At 39.1% G+C, this 15,173-nt stretch overlaps 1 protein-coding gene across 2 annotated transcripts in view; it reads right to left on the bottom strand.

Annotated features, from left to right (window-relative positions):
* Positions 1-15,173, bottom strand: part of LOC149184582 (phosphatidate cytidylyltransferase 1-like) — a 177,796-nt gene that overhangs the window by 131,394 nt on the left and 31,229 nt on the right. For both annotated transcript variants that reach the window (XM_089417620.1, XM_089417619.1), the window contains exon 5: positions 5,728-5,869. In XM_089417620.1, coding sequence (XP_089273746.1) covers positions 5,728-5,869 — 142 coding nt within the window. The remainder of the gene's footprint in view (positions 1-5,727; positions 5,870-15,173) is intronic.

Genomic DNA, 15,173 nt, shown 5'->3' on the forward strand with positions numbered 1-15,173 from the left:
AAATAGATTTAGTAGAAGCAAAAATAGACACCAATTTCACACATGCACACAAAATTTACTTCCCTTCAAATCTATTGTTCATTAAATTAAATTTTACAGCATAAAAGGGCTTACCCAACTTGGGAAATAAATCCCCCAATGAGGAAAATACAATTACAACAAAACCTGAAGATTCCATTGCTGAGGAAACCCCTGTCTCTGAAACCCATATAGCCTGTACGACCCTGCTGGTGACCTCCCCATGACTTCCTACTACTACCCACGCCCTGTAGCTTGTTGCTTGCCACTGTTGTACAGCATGCAGCCCTGTCCTGCGTGCCTATGGCTATTGTACAGCCCGTAGCTGTACTATACAGCAGAGTCTGCAGTATGTATGGCACAGCCAGTACAACTAATATCTACTTGTTGTACAACCCAACAATGCGTCCCCTATACAGCCCTGCAACTTGGCTCCTATTCGACTGCTCCTTTGCACTCTTTTCTTGCTGCACAGCTGCCCAAAATTGTCCTTCAAATTTTGGTGATTGGGTTTTCTACCCTTGTTGCTCCTTTGCACTCTCCTCCTTTGGGATTGATCTCTAGATTAAAGTCCTCCTTCACCCTTGCTGAGCTCTCCTTGAATCATTGTTCTTTGTGACTTAAACACTCTATCTCTTAAGCGTCTTTTTATTGCACCTAGCATTATTTTTATAAGCTTCAATTGTTGACCAAATCCATAACCCTAATCTCCAAAGTGGTTGATGGTTGAGATTAGATCTCACTGTCACCGCAAAATCTAGCAGGCCTAAGTGCAAAACCTCGCTAGGCAAGTCTAAACCTTGGGGCAATAAGAGATCAACTACCATTGTCACCTCAACAACTGTTCTCTAGCTATTTAGTGGTATTTGAACCACAAGGGAGTCCTACCTATAAAGATCACCCAAGGATATTTAATAAGAAAGGTTCAAGGTGATGGATGCGGTCTAATGATTGGGATAGGGTACTGATAGAGCTGGGAGGGCTAAGATAATCTTTACCAAAGTACAAGCACTTTGTCCCTAAACCACTTAAGCCAATTAGAGGGTCGTAATAAGTTAGGGTCTGATAGATTATCAATCATAAGGCATGCAATGTCATATAACAGCCAAAATAAATAGTTTTACAATGGTAAATCAACAAAGGATCAAGACTATCAATTCGGTATGCTAGGTTTAGGGTTTGCAGTTGTGTTTTTATGGCTAAAACATGCATAAAACAGCAATATGATGATGATGCCAGCCTTATAATCAGGGGTTTAACATGCATTAAATGCTAGATTTTGCTTTTGACAATTATTTAATACAATTCCTACTTAAAGAACAATAACACATCAAATAAAATTGCTTTTTAGCAATATTACAAAAAACGCTAACCCTAGATACCTAGAATTAATAGAGAAAACAGTAAGAGTAAAAGCATTAATCACCACCACCTAGACTAGTGCCTTAATCTAAATGGGCAATGATCTGGGGTCCATCTGGGCACATCATCAAATAATCCAAAACCCAAGCTATTAGACTCGGCGTTTCAACATCTGGAGGCACTTATCAAGGGGTGCAGCATCATGTGGAATCAGCGCAATGTGCAATGCTCATCTTTGGAAGGCCCATGTTGGGGCCACAAAGTCAAGCTTGTTCTTAGAATAGAGCAAAGAACCCAGTGGAAGGTATTGAAGAAGAATCAAACTATCCCCCAAGGGATCTTTGTTGCATATGTGATACCACCTGAACAAAACCTCTCAAGATCAAATGTGATCAACTTCATTAGGGACATAAAGTTATTAAAGCATCGTAGTAGACCATATCTAATGTTAAGGGCACAAGAATACTTCACATAAAACTCACCTTCAAATGTCTAACTAGATCAGGATTTGTAAACATGTTCCCTCACGTATGTTAGGGATCATTAGGTCAACAACCATAATAGGTGTTTCTAGCCCCCAAGGGGAGTGACATGTTCCATGTCAGCCCATCAATCCATAGATGTTTGTGCAAATAATGGTCATGAAGTGGGAGAGACTTTAAGGATGGTGCCATAGCCATGAGACCAACTGATGGGGGTCCAACATCCTGAGTGTAATGATGTAAGGAGAGAGCAAATGTGGTGGCATGAGTTACCCCTTTCCTTGGATTGTTTTCTCCGCCTCTCTAGGGTGCCTTTTACTTTAATGATTTGTCTTTATTTGGTGCATAGCTCAGGAGCCCAAACTTGCTTTATGTTTTTCAAATACCCCTTTACGATGTAGGGGTTCCTCGCTCATTAGGGTTGGGAAATTCAAGAGTTCTTTTATTTGAGATGAAGCATTAAATGCTCGAGGAACTAGGTGATGGCTAATGAGGGGGGTTGAGATCATGCCAGGCTTTTGTCCATGTGCTAATCTTTGTCCCAACCATCTTTCTTTTAGTTGCATCAACCTCCAAGGCCAAGTTTCTAAGCCATGACTCAAGGATGTGGATAGAGGGTGCCAATCACAATGACCAGTGACTACCAACCCAAAGAATGGTGATGGATAACCAGGACAAAAGGAAAATGGTAACTATAGATTACCTTGAACATGCTATATCAATGAATGCCTTCCCAGTAGTGTCGTTCCTAAACCCTAGGGTCTCATAGGAGGTCCTACTAGACAAGATTCAAAGACTATCCTCCCAAGTGAAGAGTGCAACAAGAATACATTAGTCAATCACCTAGTTTGCCCTGTGACCCATATCACTATGCCCATAACATTAAATGAAAGCACATGATTGCAAGAACGGTTAGAGTGCCTGTAGAGAGATGAACCACCTTCCTTTAAGAAGAAAGGTCAAATGGGAGACAAATCTTACCAAAGTAATAGGTGGAGAGCTTTGGCATCATGCTATGTGTTGGCCATCATGGGACTGCTAGTTGTCAAATGAGGAGAAAATTTTTCTCCTACTGGTCACCCATTTTCAATGGGTAACACTCACCTCACTTGAGATCAATGGTAAAGATTCATCTAATTCACTAATGCAAAAACCTTTCCATTTCATTAGATTAAACTCATTTTTTATAAAAGGCACTTCACTTTAATAATTTATCTAATTAAAGTGAATTTGCTAAGGTCGATGGCCTTGGACAACTTCCACACGTCTAGATGTGGAAGTTCTTGTCCAATGCTACAAATCATCAACATTCATTTGATGATTAAATCATCATAGCTTTGTATATCGACTTAGGAAAAGCACCAACTATGGTCAATTCACTATTTACATTCATTACTAGAGTCTTGATGTTGGGCCCTCACTAGGAATTTTTACATGGTCACATCTTTTCGCGTAAACACCATATTTACATCCAAGTTACCCTTGGCTCAACACCAAGACAAGACATCATAAGCATAGTTACTGGACTTGGCCGTGTTGACTAGTAATCAACAATTTGACGAGAATAGACTCTAAATCCAATTCAATTTGGTCTAGAACCAGCCCTACCTGGCCAGGTCAAATTAAACCCAAGTTGATCCAATCAATTCTAGAAAACAGGACTCGGTATGACAAGTTAAACCTAAGTTGTAACTCATTTCACATATCAAGGGACACTGATTTTACTACCACTAACATGGATGATGCTAATGCAACCTCTTAGTGAATTGCTAAACACGGCCAAGAGGCCCAAGAGCCATTATTTTTTAGAGGATGAATAAATTTTGTTGAAGCTGACCATTAAGGTAGGGGAAGGGGTAGGAGAGCCCTCTGTTGGTGTTCATTCCTATGTTGCTTATATTTATCGTGTATCATCATATATTTTGTCATGATTTCAGATTAAACTCACATTGGACTCTGGAGTCTGGACAGATTGGACTCTGTTCCTTTTGGTTCATAACTTCATGCCATGCTCCAAGGCAATGTAGATGTATGTTGATACGATCATATGATACATTTGGATATGGTATTTTGCATTAAATTCAGTGTTATGGTGTTATCTTTAATGTCTAATCTAATATATTCTTAATGAAAAACTATATTTTTTGTATTTTTCTATGCATAGACTCTAGAGTCATTTTCGGATTCACTGGCAAGTCTTTAATGATCCCCAAGTCAAGTTTGACTGGTGGGCCAAAATGGGTCCCCACAACGAGTCTATTCTAGTAACTTTGATCATAAGCTATGCTTAACTCAGCACGTACGCAAAATAAACATATACTCATGATACTCAAACAATGAACCATGTCCAAGGAGGCTACTCAAATGGGGTTTTAGAGTGTTTCCAAGCTCTTCTCCTCTTATTAAGTTGTCAACATTTGGGCTTCGTATTCGTCAGTACCAACCTCTATAGTGTTTGTTTAGTCAAAGATGATACATCACACCAGCTTTTAATCTTATATCAGGGAAGTATTTTGCACTTTCATTCAGATGGGATTTGTTAAGTTTACTGGAAAGTCTCTTCAAAGTTCAAACTAATGAAACTTCCTTCTTCCGGCTATACTGGGAGTTATTCTGCCAATCCTCTTTGAACTCTATCAATGAAGTATTTTGAACTTCAAACTTAAGAGATCATAATTGTTACTTTGGTCCACAATTGCAAACCAGATGGTACTCCTCTACAGATCTTCACTTTATATATCTAGCTCAGTGAAGCCTTCAAATATAAATTTATAGATACTCTGATCAAGGCAACTTCAACAACATCAGTATACCTCACTAACGTGAAGCTTCACAGGGAACAATCTTGAACATCAATATTGAAATTGAAAAAGTTGTAAACAGAAGAACAATCTTAGATGTGATGCAAGGAGAAAAGCGGCTTCACTTCCAACTACAGATAGAACTCAAGGGCTTGCAGAGTCAACAATTTTTGCCAGGGCAAGTTGCACCAGGCTTCATGGTATGTAATAAATTCAATGTCAGATTGTACTGATATATGAGCCATATATGACTGCATGGCATTTCTATGCATCTTAAAAATTGCTTTAGTTGTGAAGATTCTATAATGACCAGAAAAGCATAACCTTTGAACTAGATTTATATTTTATCATCCCAAGAAACTTGCAAAGCATCAGTTGTTAAACCAATTAAATACACTGACGTCCCCCCTTACTCTCCATCCTACAAATTTAATTGAAATTCATGATACTAGAAAATCTACGCAGACTTGTCAAGCAAACTGTGGTCAAGTGGTTAAATCAAAGCACTTTCTGTGCTCAAACCCAGGTGCAATCCACCCCAAAGACATGTTGCCGTGTTAACGCAACCAATCAGGTGGAAATCTTAGCAACCTTGACAGGCCATGGATGCAATGTATCTCAATCGATTAGGACATGTTTAATTCCTGGGTAATTTTTGGTGAAATAGATACTCCTCAGTTGTGGCATTTGAGATGAAGGTAGAACCCCCTCCATAAGAAAGGGTCACCAACCAAAAAGAAAACATCCTACACAAACTTCCAGTTCCCGAGAAAGGGGAGATGTGGACCCAGGGTCTGTTCCAAATGTTTGCTAAGTGCTAATTATACTGACTAGAATGTGCACTCCCTGTTTGAAAAAGGAAACCTTTTAGGGAAAGGATAACAAAGTTTCAAAAACATATTAAAGGAAAAACAATAACAGCAAATCCCCAGAACAATAACACCCACAATGTTGTTGCTTGACTATTTCACAAACTAAAACATAACAGTAAAATAGTTATGGGAATGCCGAAAATAATGAAATAAGTCTATGACAGAAAGACAAGGGTTGGCATGTAAAGTTACCAGAAAATGCCTTCAAAGATATTCCCCACTGTAAAAGATGATTGTGCAAATACAACAAAAAGAATCATGTGTGTCCATGCATACTGTCCAAACTGATACTTGTACAGTTTGCTTTTTAGGGTTAAAATAAACCAAACAAAACCTGTAAAACAGAAAACAAGAAGCCCGTTAGCCAATCAATTTGCTGTAGGGAGATATCATTCAAACTGAACATAGCACAGTAGCATTGTTTGAAAACTTCTAAATATAAAATGCAAAAAGGGTTATAAATTTCTTCATTTGAAAATTCCGGAAAATAAAATGTAAAAACTGCTCACATACATTTGTTGTTTTATAAATAGTTGAAGTTTTTCCTACAAAACACATAAATAAATATCCACAAAAAATTTCATAAAACTTATTTACTAAGTCACCGGATTTGTCCTAAACCCCCTACGAATCCCGAATCCAACACGATTCAGTCCGGATTCGTGTCCAAATCATATGACACGTCGTGTCCATTTCCGACACGTCGAATCCGAGGTCGTGTCACGATTTTTAAAAGCGTGTCACGATTTTGGGACACGTGTCCTGTTTCCAGGACTCGCTAAGCTCAGTGCGGGAATGAAAAGGGCATTTTTGCTCATTAATATTTTCATTTGGCAAGTGATTTGTGCTGTTGGCAAGTGATTTGTGCTGTTGCAGCAAGGAGTAGAGCATTTTGGCAGCTTCATGATCAAGTCTAGGCCCTAGTATTGATATGCTATTCATGGTAATGTTAAAGTAAAAGTGACATTCTCCTTAATCTTCATTTTCATCCTTTTACTTAAATTTTTAACATTACCATGAAATGAATCAGTATGTTTGAGAGTGGTTCCGGCCTCATTGGATTTCATATGGAGAAAATAGAATTTTAGATTTCATTCAAAATCCAGCAGACTTATCAGCTTTTCAGGATTTTAGGATTGGGGGATTGCAATGTTTCCATTGAATTTTGTCATGTATTAGGGTATGGAACTCGTATTTAGTCAAGAGCACCAAACCAAGAGCTTCTGTATATGTCGTTCCCACTCCCGTTTTCGCTCCCGCTCCCCGCTTTCGCTCCCACTCCCAAGTAACACTGTTCCTGATGATATGGGTCTGGACACCACTGTTGAGTTGGCATTGGCCAACATGGATCTCAATGATCCAGTGCTAGAGCCTGTTAGATTTGATGACTTAGAGGGGTCAACCTCCATACCAGTAGATGTAGAGGCGACTATCGATACAGGGGAGGAGGAGGATGCAGAGGAGAGCAGTGGGGACCATGATGATGGGGACAGTGATGCTGATTCTGATGCTGATTGATGCCTTGAGGCTTGTATACCCGTAGTTGTTTTATATTTTCTATTTCTATTTGCCATTGGCATGGCACCAACACTACCTATGTAACAGATTTTGATTTGATGACTTAATGAGAAAACTACAATTGTCAGTGTGTTTATCTTACTATCTTGTAGTTGTAAGTTGTCTTTCAGTTATGAATTATGAATCATGATTTAAATTTTTAATAGAATTATCATTTATGTGACCAGTACCACTAATATTTATTTGAATTTTGTATGTACTATGCATGCTCATAGCTATAGATGAAGATCTATGTTTGAAATCAATAAATTTGTATCATTAATTAAAATTTGTGTAAGAAATATGATAATATCTAATTTTTAATATATATGTATATTTTTTAAATATATATATATATATATATATATATATATATATAATAAAATAATATATAACTTGTCCTAACGTGTCCTGTTCCAAAGGGTCAGCGTGTCCGAATCCGACACCACGAATCTCGAATCCCCGTGTCAGGTGACTTAGCTTATTTATATAATATATATTTCCATTGAAGGATACAAGCATAAAAAAAAACTGGAGACTTACAGAAACGGTCTCCACCTCCTGAAGAACTCATAAAGTTAAATTTTGATGCAGTGTCAAAGGGAAACCCACAAAAGCAGGGAGAATGTGCAATTAAGAATTTTGAAATGACAAAAATTGTTTATTTAACCAACTACAGGTTGATTCTAGCTGAAAAGACATGTAACAATGCTAATGTTGGGCCATGATATAAACTAATGTCTTAGTTTATGAATAAAGTGTCTTGTTGATGACGGAGGCACTCGAATGTGATAAGTCAATCATTACAAGGTGCTTGGGAAGGAAGTTCCAATCTGTGAGAGAGAACTTATCTTGTTACAGAGATTTGAAAAAGGTAAACATCACCCACATAAAAGAGATAAGGACTTAGTTGACTGATTGGTTCCCTAACATAGGAGCCTGTAAATCTTAAGGAAACAAAAAGAAGCAAGAAAAGGAGTTGCAGGAAGGAATCGATGAATGAAAGCTTCCATGACCTTTATATGTATATTATGTAATGATGATCTGAAACATGAATGATATAAGCAGATGGAATGTTGCGTAGACAAGTTGCAAGTATTAAATTTTAATGAGGGTTATCTTTTCATGCATAACCAGAGGCCCATAATGTAATATCAAGCTGACAGGGCAGAGAGAGATGGCAGGCCTTTTAAGTTCTAATAAAACTTCCGGTGCTGGGTGCCACTTCTACTATTGTGGTTTATGGAGGTTGAAGAGAAGGCAACAATGATGGCAAGAGAATTTTGCAATTCAGGTACACCAAATTCAAGAAAGGAAGAAAATGAGATAAGTAAGGCAACAGACAGAGATAAAGTGATCCGTAATCAAGAGACTTATAGCCCACTCGCTTCACCAACACACATATTTTGCAGATTAAAACCTTGCTCTCCATTCTCAATTTGATGCAGAAATTCCTGTCTTCATAATGGCTCCACAGTTCCAGTTCTTGGTTCACCTATGCACAGACAACCAGTTCTGGGTGCAACTACGCTACAACACTATATTCACGATTGATGGGATCGTTTGTTCTCTGGTGTAACTTGCACACAAACAACCAGTTGACAATGCCAATAATAAACAGGACTCTGCAATTAATATTATCATTAAGAACTCCAGTTCGGTGTAACTCCTTTGCAAGTTGATGTCCAGTTGAACAAGATCTATCAAGATGATCAAGGCTGACACTGACATGGTTCTGTGTATGTATTTACTATTTAGTTCTGATTGTAGTGGCTTGATAGAGGAATTCTAGACCTGTCCCTAATTTAAATTTTAAATGTTTTAGGAAAGATCACCCAGCCAATGGTACCAGCTATTATTGATGAAGCCTGTTGAGGTTAAACACCAAACACCAAAACTTCTTATACACAAAATTTATAGCTCTATGCTCAGTGGAACCAACTCAGCATAAAAATGATAATAATTAATGAGATTCTGAGTGCAAACTGATCTTTTGTTATCACCAAGAAGACAAATGAGGATCATCTATGTTTCTCTACTTCGAAGCTTGCTCCTACTCTCAAGGTATGAGAAGATGGTTTTGTTTGCAGTTCCAAAAAAAGGTGCGAGAAGCAAGTTCACTGTCTCCATGAGATGCCAACCAGAAAGCTAACTCTATTACAATCTAATGTTTTGAAACAAAGCTTCAATGAGAACAAATCTCTCATTCACAAATGTTACACATTTACGTGTCTACAAATAGATATGGCTGGACATTGGCTCTGCCTTTCCAATGTGCCTACACACAGCCAATTGTAAATCTGCCCATTTAACACACACATATATCTTCCATCCACGCATGCCTACCAAGTGTTCTGCTCATTCAACTTTCGATTGTATGCTAGCAAGGGACATTGCAAGTGGTAGCAACAGATATTGTGGAGACTGTATGACTCGTCACTCAACTCAGCAAGAGGGGCATTGGAAGTGGCAGCAACAAACATTGTAGAGACTCTATGACTCAGCTCAGCAAGAGGCCGACTGGATATGTTACCCACCAAAAAGTGGGTAACCCATAGGAGAATTTTTTGTCCTCCCTGGACAGGCAGCCAGCCAGCAGCCCTATTGATCAGCACATGACATGATATGATGATAACATAGATCCTCCACTTCTTCTGGTCAGATTTCTCTCTCCCATCCAACATTCATTCTTGAAGGAAGGTGGGTCATCCATCAGCAGGGAGTACGCTCTTTAACCATTTTGCAATCATGTGCTTTTACTTGATGTTTCGGACATACTAATATGAATCAAGGGGTGATCCAGACGACTGACCGATCTTGACTATATTCTTGTTCCCTCACTTCACCTGGGAGGTTAGTGTTTGACCCTAGTCCAATGGGACCTCTTCTGAGGCCTTAAGATTCCAGGAAGGGCACTAGTAAGGAGGGTTTAATTGAAGTAGTGTGTCCATAGTTTCCCATATTTACCACTTCCCATCTTTCCCATTATTCCATCTCCATTCTCCGAGATGGTGATCAATGGTCATGGAGATTGGCACCCTCTCATCCTCATCCTTGAGGTTGGGTCGGAAAACGTTGCCCTAGAGGTTGATGCAACTAAAACAAAGTCAAAAGCAAATAGAAAGCCACAATAAAAGAAAGATAAAATGCAAAAGATGGTTGGGACATTTGATTAGCACATGGGCAAAAGCCTAGCATGAGCTCTACCCCCTCATTAGCCATCACCTAATTACTCGAGCACATTATGTTCCGTCTCTAAAAAAGGAACCTTTGAATTGTCCCAACCCTAATGAGCGATAAATTGCCTCATCATTAAGGGGCATTAAATGTGAAATCTCGAAAAGCAAGCTTGGGCTCCTAAGCTATGCACCCAAATTAAAGCATTATCATAAAAAAGTAAAAGGCGCACCAGATGGGCAAAAAAAGCAAGACGAAGAAAGGGGTATTAATGCCTCCACGATTGGTCCCTCCTTACATCTATACACTCAAGATGTTAGACCACCATTAGATAGTCACTTGGCTATGGCACCATGCCCTGAAGTCATTCCCATTATGTTGCCACCATCTACACACACACCTATGGATTGATGGGCTAACCCGGGCCCTGTCACTTCCCCTTGGGGCTGGAAACACCTAATAGGGTTATCCATCTAGCCATTCCTAACATAAGGAGGAACACCTATTGGGGACTTCATCTAGTTAAATATTTTAGAGTGATCTTTATGTGAAGTATGATTGTGCTCATAGCATTAAGTATAATCCACTATGATGCATCCATGGTTTTTGTACCTAATAATTGTTGATTTTCACTTGATTTTGAGAGGGTTTTTCCAAGTGGTTCTCATCACAATAGCAAAGGCTTCTTGAGGCAATTGCCCCACCTTCTTAGGAGAGTGGCAGAGGTTGTTTATTCATTGCAGAGAGAGGGTATGCTCTTGTTGATGCAGCTTTGCCCATCCAAAGTAGAGAGTTGGACTATTTAATGACCCCACGTGATGCTTGACACCTCGAGGAACCCCCAAATGTTGAAACATTGAGCCCATGAAGCTTTGGTGTTAGAGATATTGATGACGGGCCCAATGGACCCAAGATGCCCCCAAGTTGGCCTTGACACTGTTTGATGGGCATCACTTGATCCGAAGCCTAAATGATGACGGTCATCCTTGAGATGACATGGGAGGCCTTGGACATCACTGTGGAGACCCAACGTGTTGAAAACATAACAAGCAAGGTCTTCTAGCTTGTGACTTAGCCAGTGAAGACCAGTGTTGTTAAAATCACGATTTTATCCCCAACCCGACCAAATCGCGATTTTTATCCATAAAAATCGCCACTTTTTTTATACCGATTTTTATCGAAAAAATCGCGATTTTTTTTCCAAAAAATCGCGATTTTTAACCAAAAAATCGTGAATGGCGCGGGCAGCGGGCTTTTTATATGCAAAATCGATTTTTTTTTTAATTCATTGTGCTGTCCGCGCGGAGGAGGAGGAGAAGAGGTGAGGGAGAGGAGCTGAAGGGTTTCCGTCGGATTTGGGAGCGAATCCAAGCGTTTTTAGGAGGAATCCAAGCCAAGATCACCAATTTGTCCATAAAAAAGGTATGTAGATTAATTTTTTTTTGTTTTTCATTGTTTTTAAAGAATTTTTTGAAATTTTTCATTGATTTGGGATGGGTAATTTGTTATGACTATGAGAATCAATTTTTTATTTTTATTTTCTCATTTTTTTTAAACATTGTTTATTTTTTTTGAATTTTCATTGTTTTTTGGCATTTGCCATTGGCATTTGGTTGGGTAACTTGGGTTTGGAAATTGGGATTTTGGAAATAATTAACTTGTAATTTTGTAAATGCTAAATTGTAATTTGTATTATGTAATCCTAAATTCCTATTTCCTAATCCTTATTTTTCCATAGGTTTGCAAATTCAAAATTCAAAAACAAACATGCCAAGGAAATTGGATCCTTTCTGGGAATATGGTGAACCTAAAACTCCGAATGATAGACAAAACTTGTATTGCAAGTTGTGTGGAAAGGAGATATTCGGGGGGGTGTACAGGTTGAAGTTCCACCTTGCACAAATCCCTGGACGTGATGTGGTGACCTGTCAAAATACAAATGCTGAAATTATCCGAAAAGCCATGAGAGCATTGGGAGAATTAGAGCACACTAAAGAGGCCAAAGAAGAACTCAAAAGGCAACTAAAAAGGTCAGCTGAAGGAAGTGGGCCAAGTGGCACTGGTTCTACTGCAGCGTCAGTCAATCCGGTAGCTGCATCATCATTTTTTGTTCCTCGAACCACACCTGGTGCACAACCAACTATCGGTTCAATGCTAAAAAGAAATGAAAAACAACAAGCTGACAAGTTGATGACAAAATTTCTCCTCTGGAGTGATATTCCTTTCAGCATTGTAAGGAATAATCCATTTTTCCAACCTACTGTTGATGCTATTGCCAGTGTTGGCTCGGGGTACAAAATCCCTTCTCTTCATGATTTCAGAGGCCGGCTTCTTCAAGATGAAAAGCGTGACTGCACCCAAAGATTGGAGGATTTTAGGGAATCATGGGCACAAACAGGATGCACTGTTATGTCAGATGGTTGGACTGACCAAAAGGGGAGAACCCTTATAAACTTCTTGGTTAGTTGTCCCAAGGGGACTATGTTTATCAAATCTATTGATGCAACTCATCAAATCAAAGATGCAAAAACTTTATGTGATTTGTTGGATGTGTTTATTTTGGAGGTGGGTGCAGAAAATGTTGTCCAAGTCATAACGGACAATGCTGCAAATTATGTTGCTGCTGGTAGAATGCTTATGGACAGGCATCCTACTTTATTTTGGACACCTTGTGCTGCCCATTGTATTGATTTGATGTTAGAGGACATAGGGAAAATTCCCTTTGTCAAAGAGACTGTTGACTCATCAAAAAGCATCACAAAATTTATTTACAATCACACATCTGTGCTTAGCTTGATGAGAAAATGCACCAACAACAAAGAGTTGGTGCGCCCCGCCATTACACGGTTTGCGACGAGTTTCATATCTCTTCAATCCCTCTTGAAATCTATGTGGGATTTGAAGAGAATGTTTCTTTCAGAGGAGTGGCGTTCTTCGCCAATGAGCCGCAAACCAGAAGGAGAGGCCGTGTGCAGACTTGTTTCATACCAAGAAGACTTCTGGGCGGGAGTGCAGGAGGTGTGCGCTGTCACTGAACCTTTGGTAAAGGTTCTTCGGTTGGTAGATGGTGAGAAGCCCGCAATGGGCTATTTGTATGAAGCCATGGACAGGGCCAAAGAAGCCATTCGGTCCTACTATGATGACAAGGGAGATGATGGGTTCCAGAGACAACTCCTTCTATGGAACGTCATTGATGAGCGATGGAACAACACACTCCATCGTCCCATTCATGCTGCTGGGCTTTTCCTGAACCCTACATTTTCTTATGCATGTGGGTTTGATTTTGATGCTGAGATCATGGATGGATTATTAACCTGTGTCCAGAAGATGGTGAGATCTCCAGAACAACTTATAGAGATCTCTAAACAAATTGAGACGTATAAGATGTCAGGTGGCACATTTGGCTTTGAGATGGCTATCATTGATAGGACGATCAAAATGCCAGGTATTTTTTAGTTTGTAACTTTGTACTTTGTAACTTTGTTTCAAATTTCATTGTCTCTTCAAATTCCATTTTTTTCTTATGTTTATTTAAAATTTTATTTGTAATTTTGTTGTAGACGCATGGTGGAAGATGTATGGTGGCAGAGTACCCCTTTTGCAAAAGCTTGCCGTACGCATCCTCAGCCAAACATGCAGCTCCTCGGGATGTGAGCGCAATTGGAGTGTATTTGAAAAAATACACAACAAGAAGCGCAATAGGTTAACAACTTAACACTTAAACATTTAAAATATTGCAAATTTCCAAATAAATTTTTGAATTCATTAAACAATATTTTTTTTATAATATTAATTATTAATTATTATTTCATGAACTTTGTACAGGTTGGAGTCCCGTAGACTTAATGACATGGTCTATGTCTACTACAATCTTCGATTGTGGGTGAGGAAACTAGACAAGACACCTGATATGGATGCCATCTCATTGGATGGGATTGACACCACTGCTGAATGGAGGGTTGAGACCGAGAGGCCTCTCATGGATCCCACTGAGGATTGGTTAGTGCAGGATGAGGGGGAGGAGGAGGAGGAGCAGGAGCAGGAGGAGGAGGAGTTGGAGGAGCAGGAGGAGGAGGTGACACCGCCTACCCGGGCTACCACTACCACCAGTAGAGGACGTGGTCTCCGTCTACGTACAGTAGCTGCTACTTCTACAGCTACTTCTTCAGCGTCTAGAGCACGTCAGACTCCACTGCCATTTCCACCACCACAGGCACCAGCATCTTCATCTAGGGTGAAAGGGAAAGCAGTGACATTTTCTCGCAAGAGGGGCAGAGGAAATCAATAGGATTAGAGTCTTAGACTTTCATTTTATTGTATATGACATTATGACATGATGAGATACATTATCATATTTTTTGTTGATATTTTGAGGCTGAGTTGGGACTCAGGACTTACTATTCAGGACATGATTCAATGTTATGTGTGATTTTAGCGCTAGAAATGATATTAAACATCTTATATATTAGTTTTTTTATCATATTTATGTGTCAATGTATTTATTTTATGTTGTAGATGGTTTAGATATTAAAAAAATTGAAAAAAAATGAAAAAAAATGAATATTTTTGTGCCAAACGATTTTTTCCCGATTTTTTCCGATTTTTTCCCGATTTTAACGATTTTTTCCGCTTTTTTCCCGGCGCCGATTAAATCCCGATCGCGCTTTTAACAACATTGGTGAAGACCTCAAATTGTCCTTCTCCCAATAAGAGTGCGAGCTCATGAGTTAGAATTTAGTTAGGATGAGTTATTTCAAGTTTACTGGAATAATCATCAAGTTAGCATGCGTAGAGTTGGAGCTTCAATTAAGTGAAGTCTTCATCAATTTTGACTACAGAACGAGGTGGCAGTTAGCAGTTCAATTAGAGCGATTTAGTCTTCAATCTTGAGTGAAGGAAGGACG

The sequence above is a fragment of the Pinus tabuliformis genome, chromosome 3_2 (assembly GCF_031772625.1).
Source record: "Pinus tabuliformis cultivar Carrire ecotype Pingquan chromosome 3_2, CPIR1, whole genome shotgun sequence".
In the NCBI taxonomy this organism is placed as follows: domain Eukaryota; kingdom Viridiplantae; phylum Streptophyta; class Pinopsida; order Pinales; family Pinaceae; genus Pinus; species Pinus tabuliformis.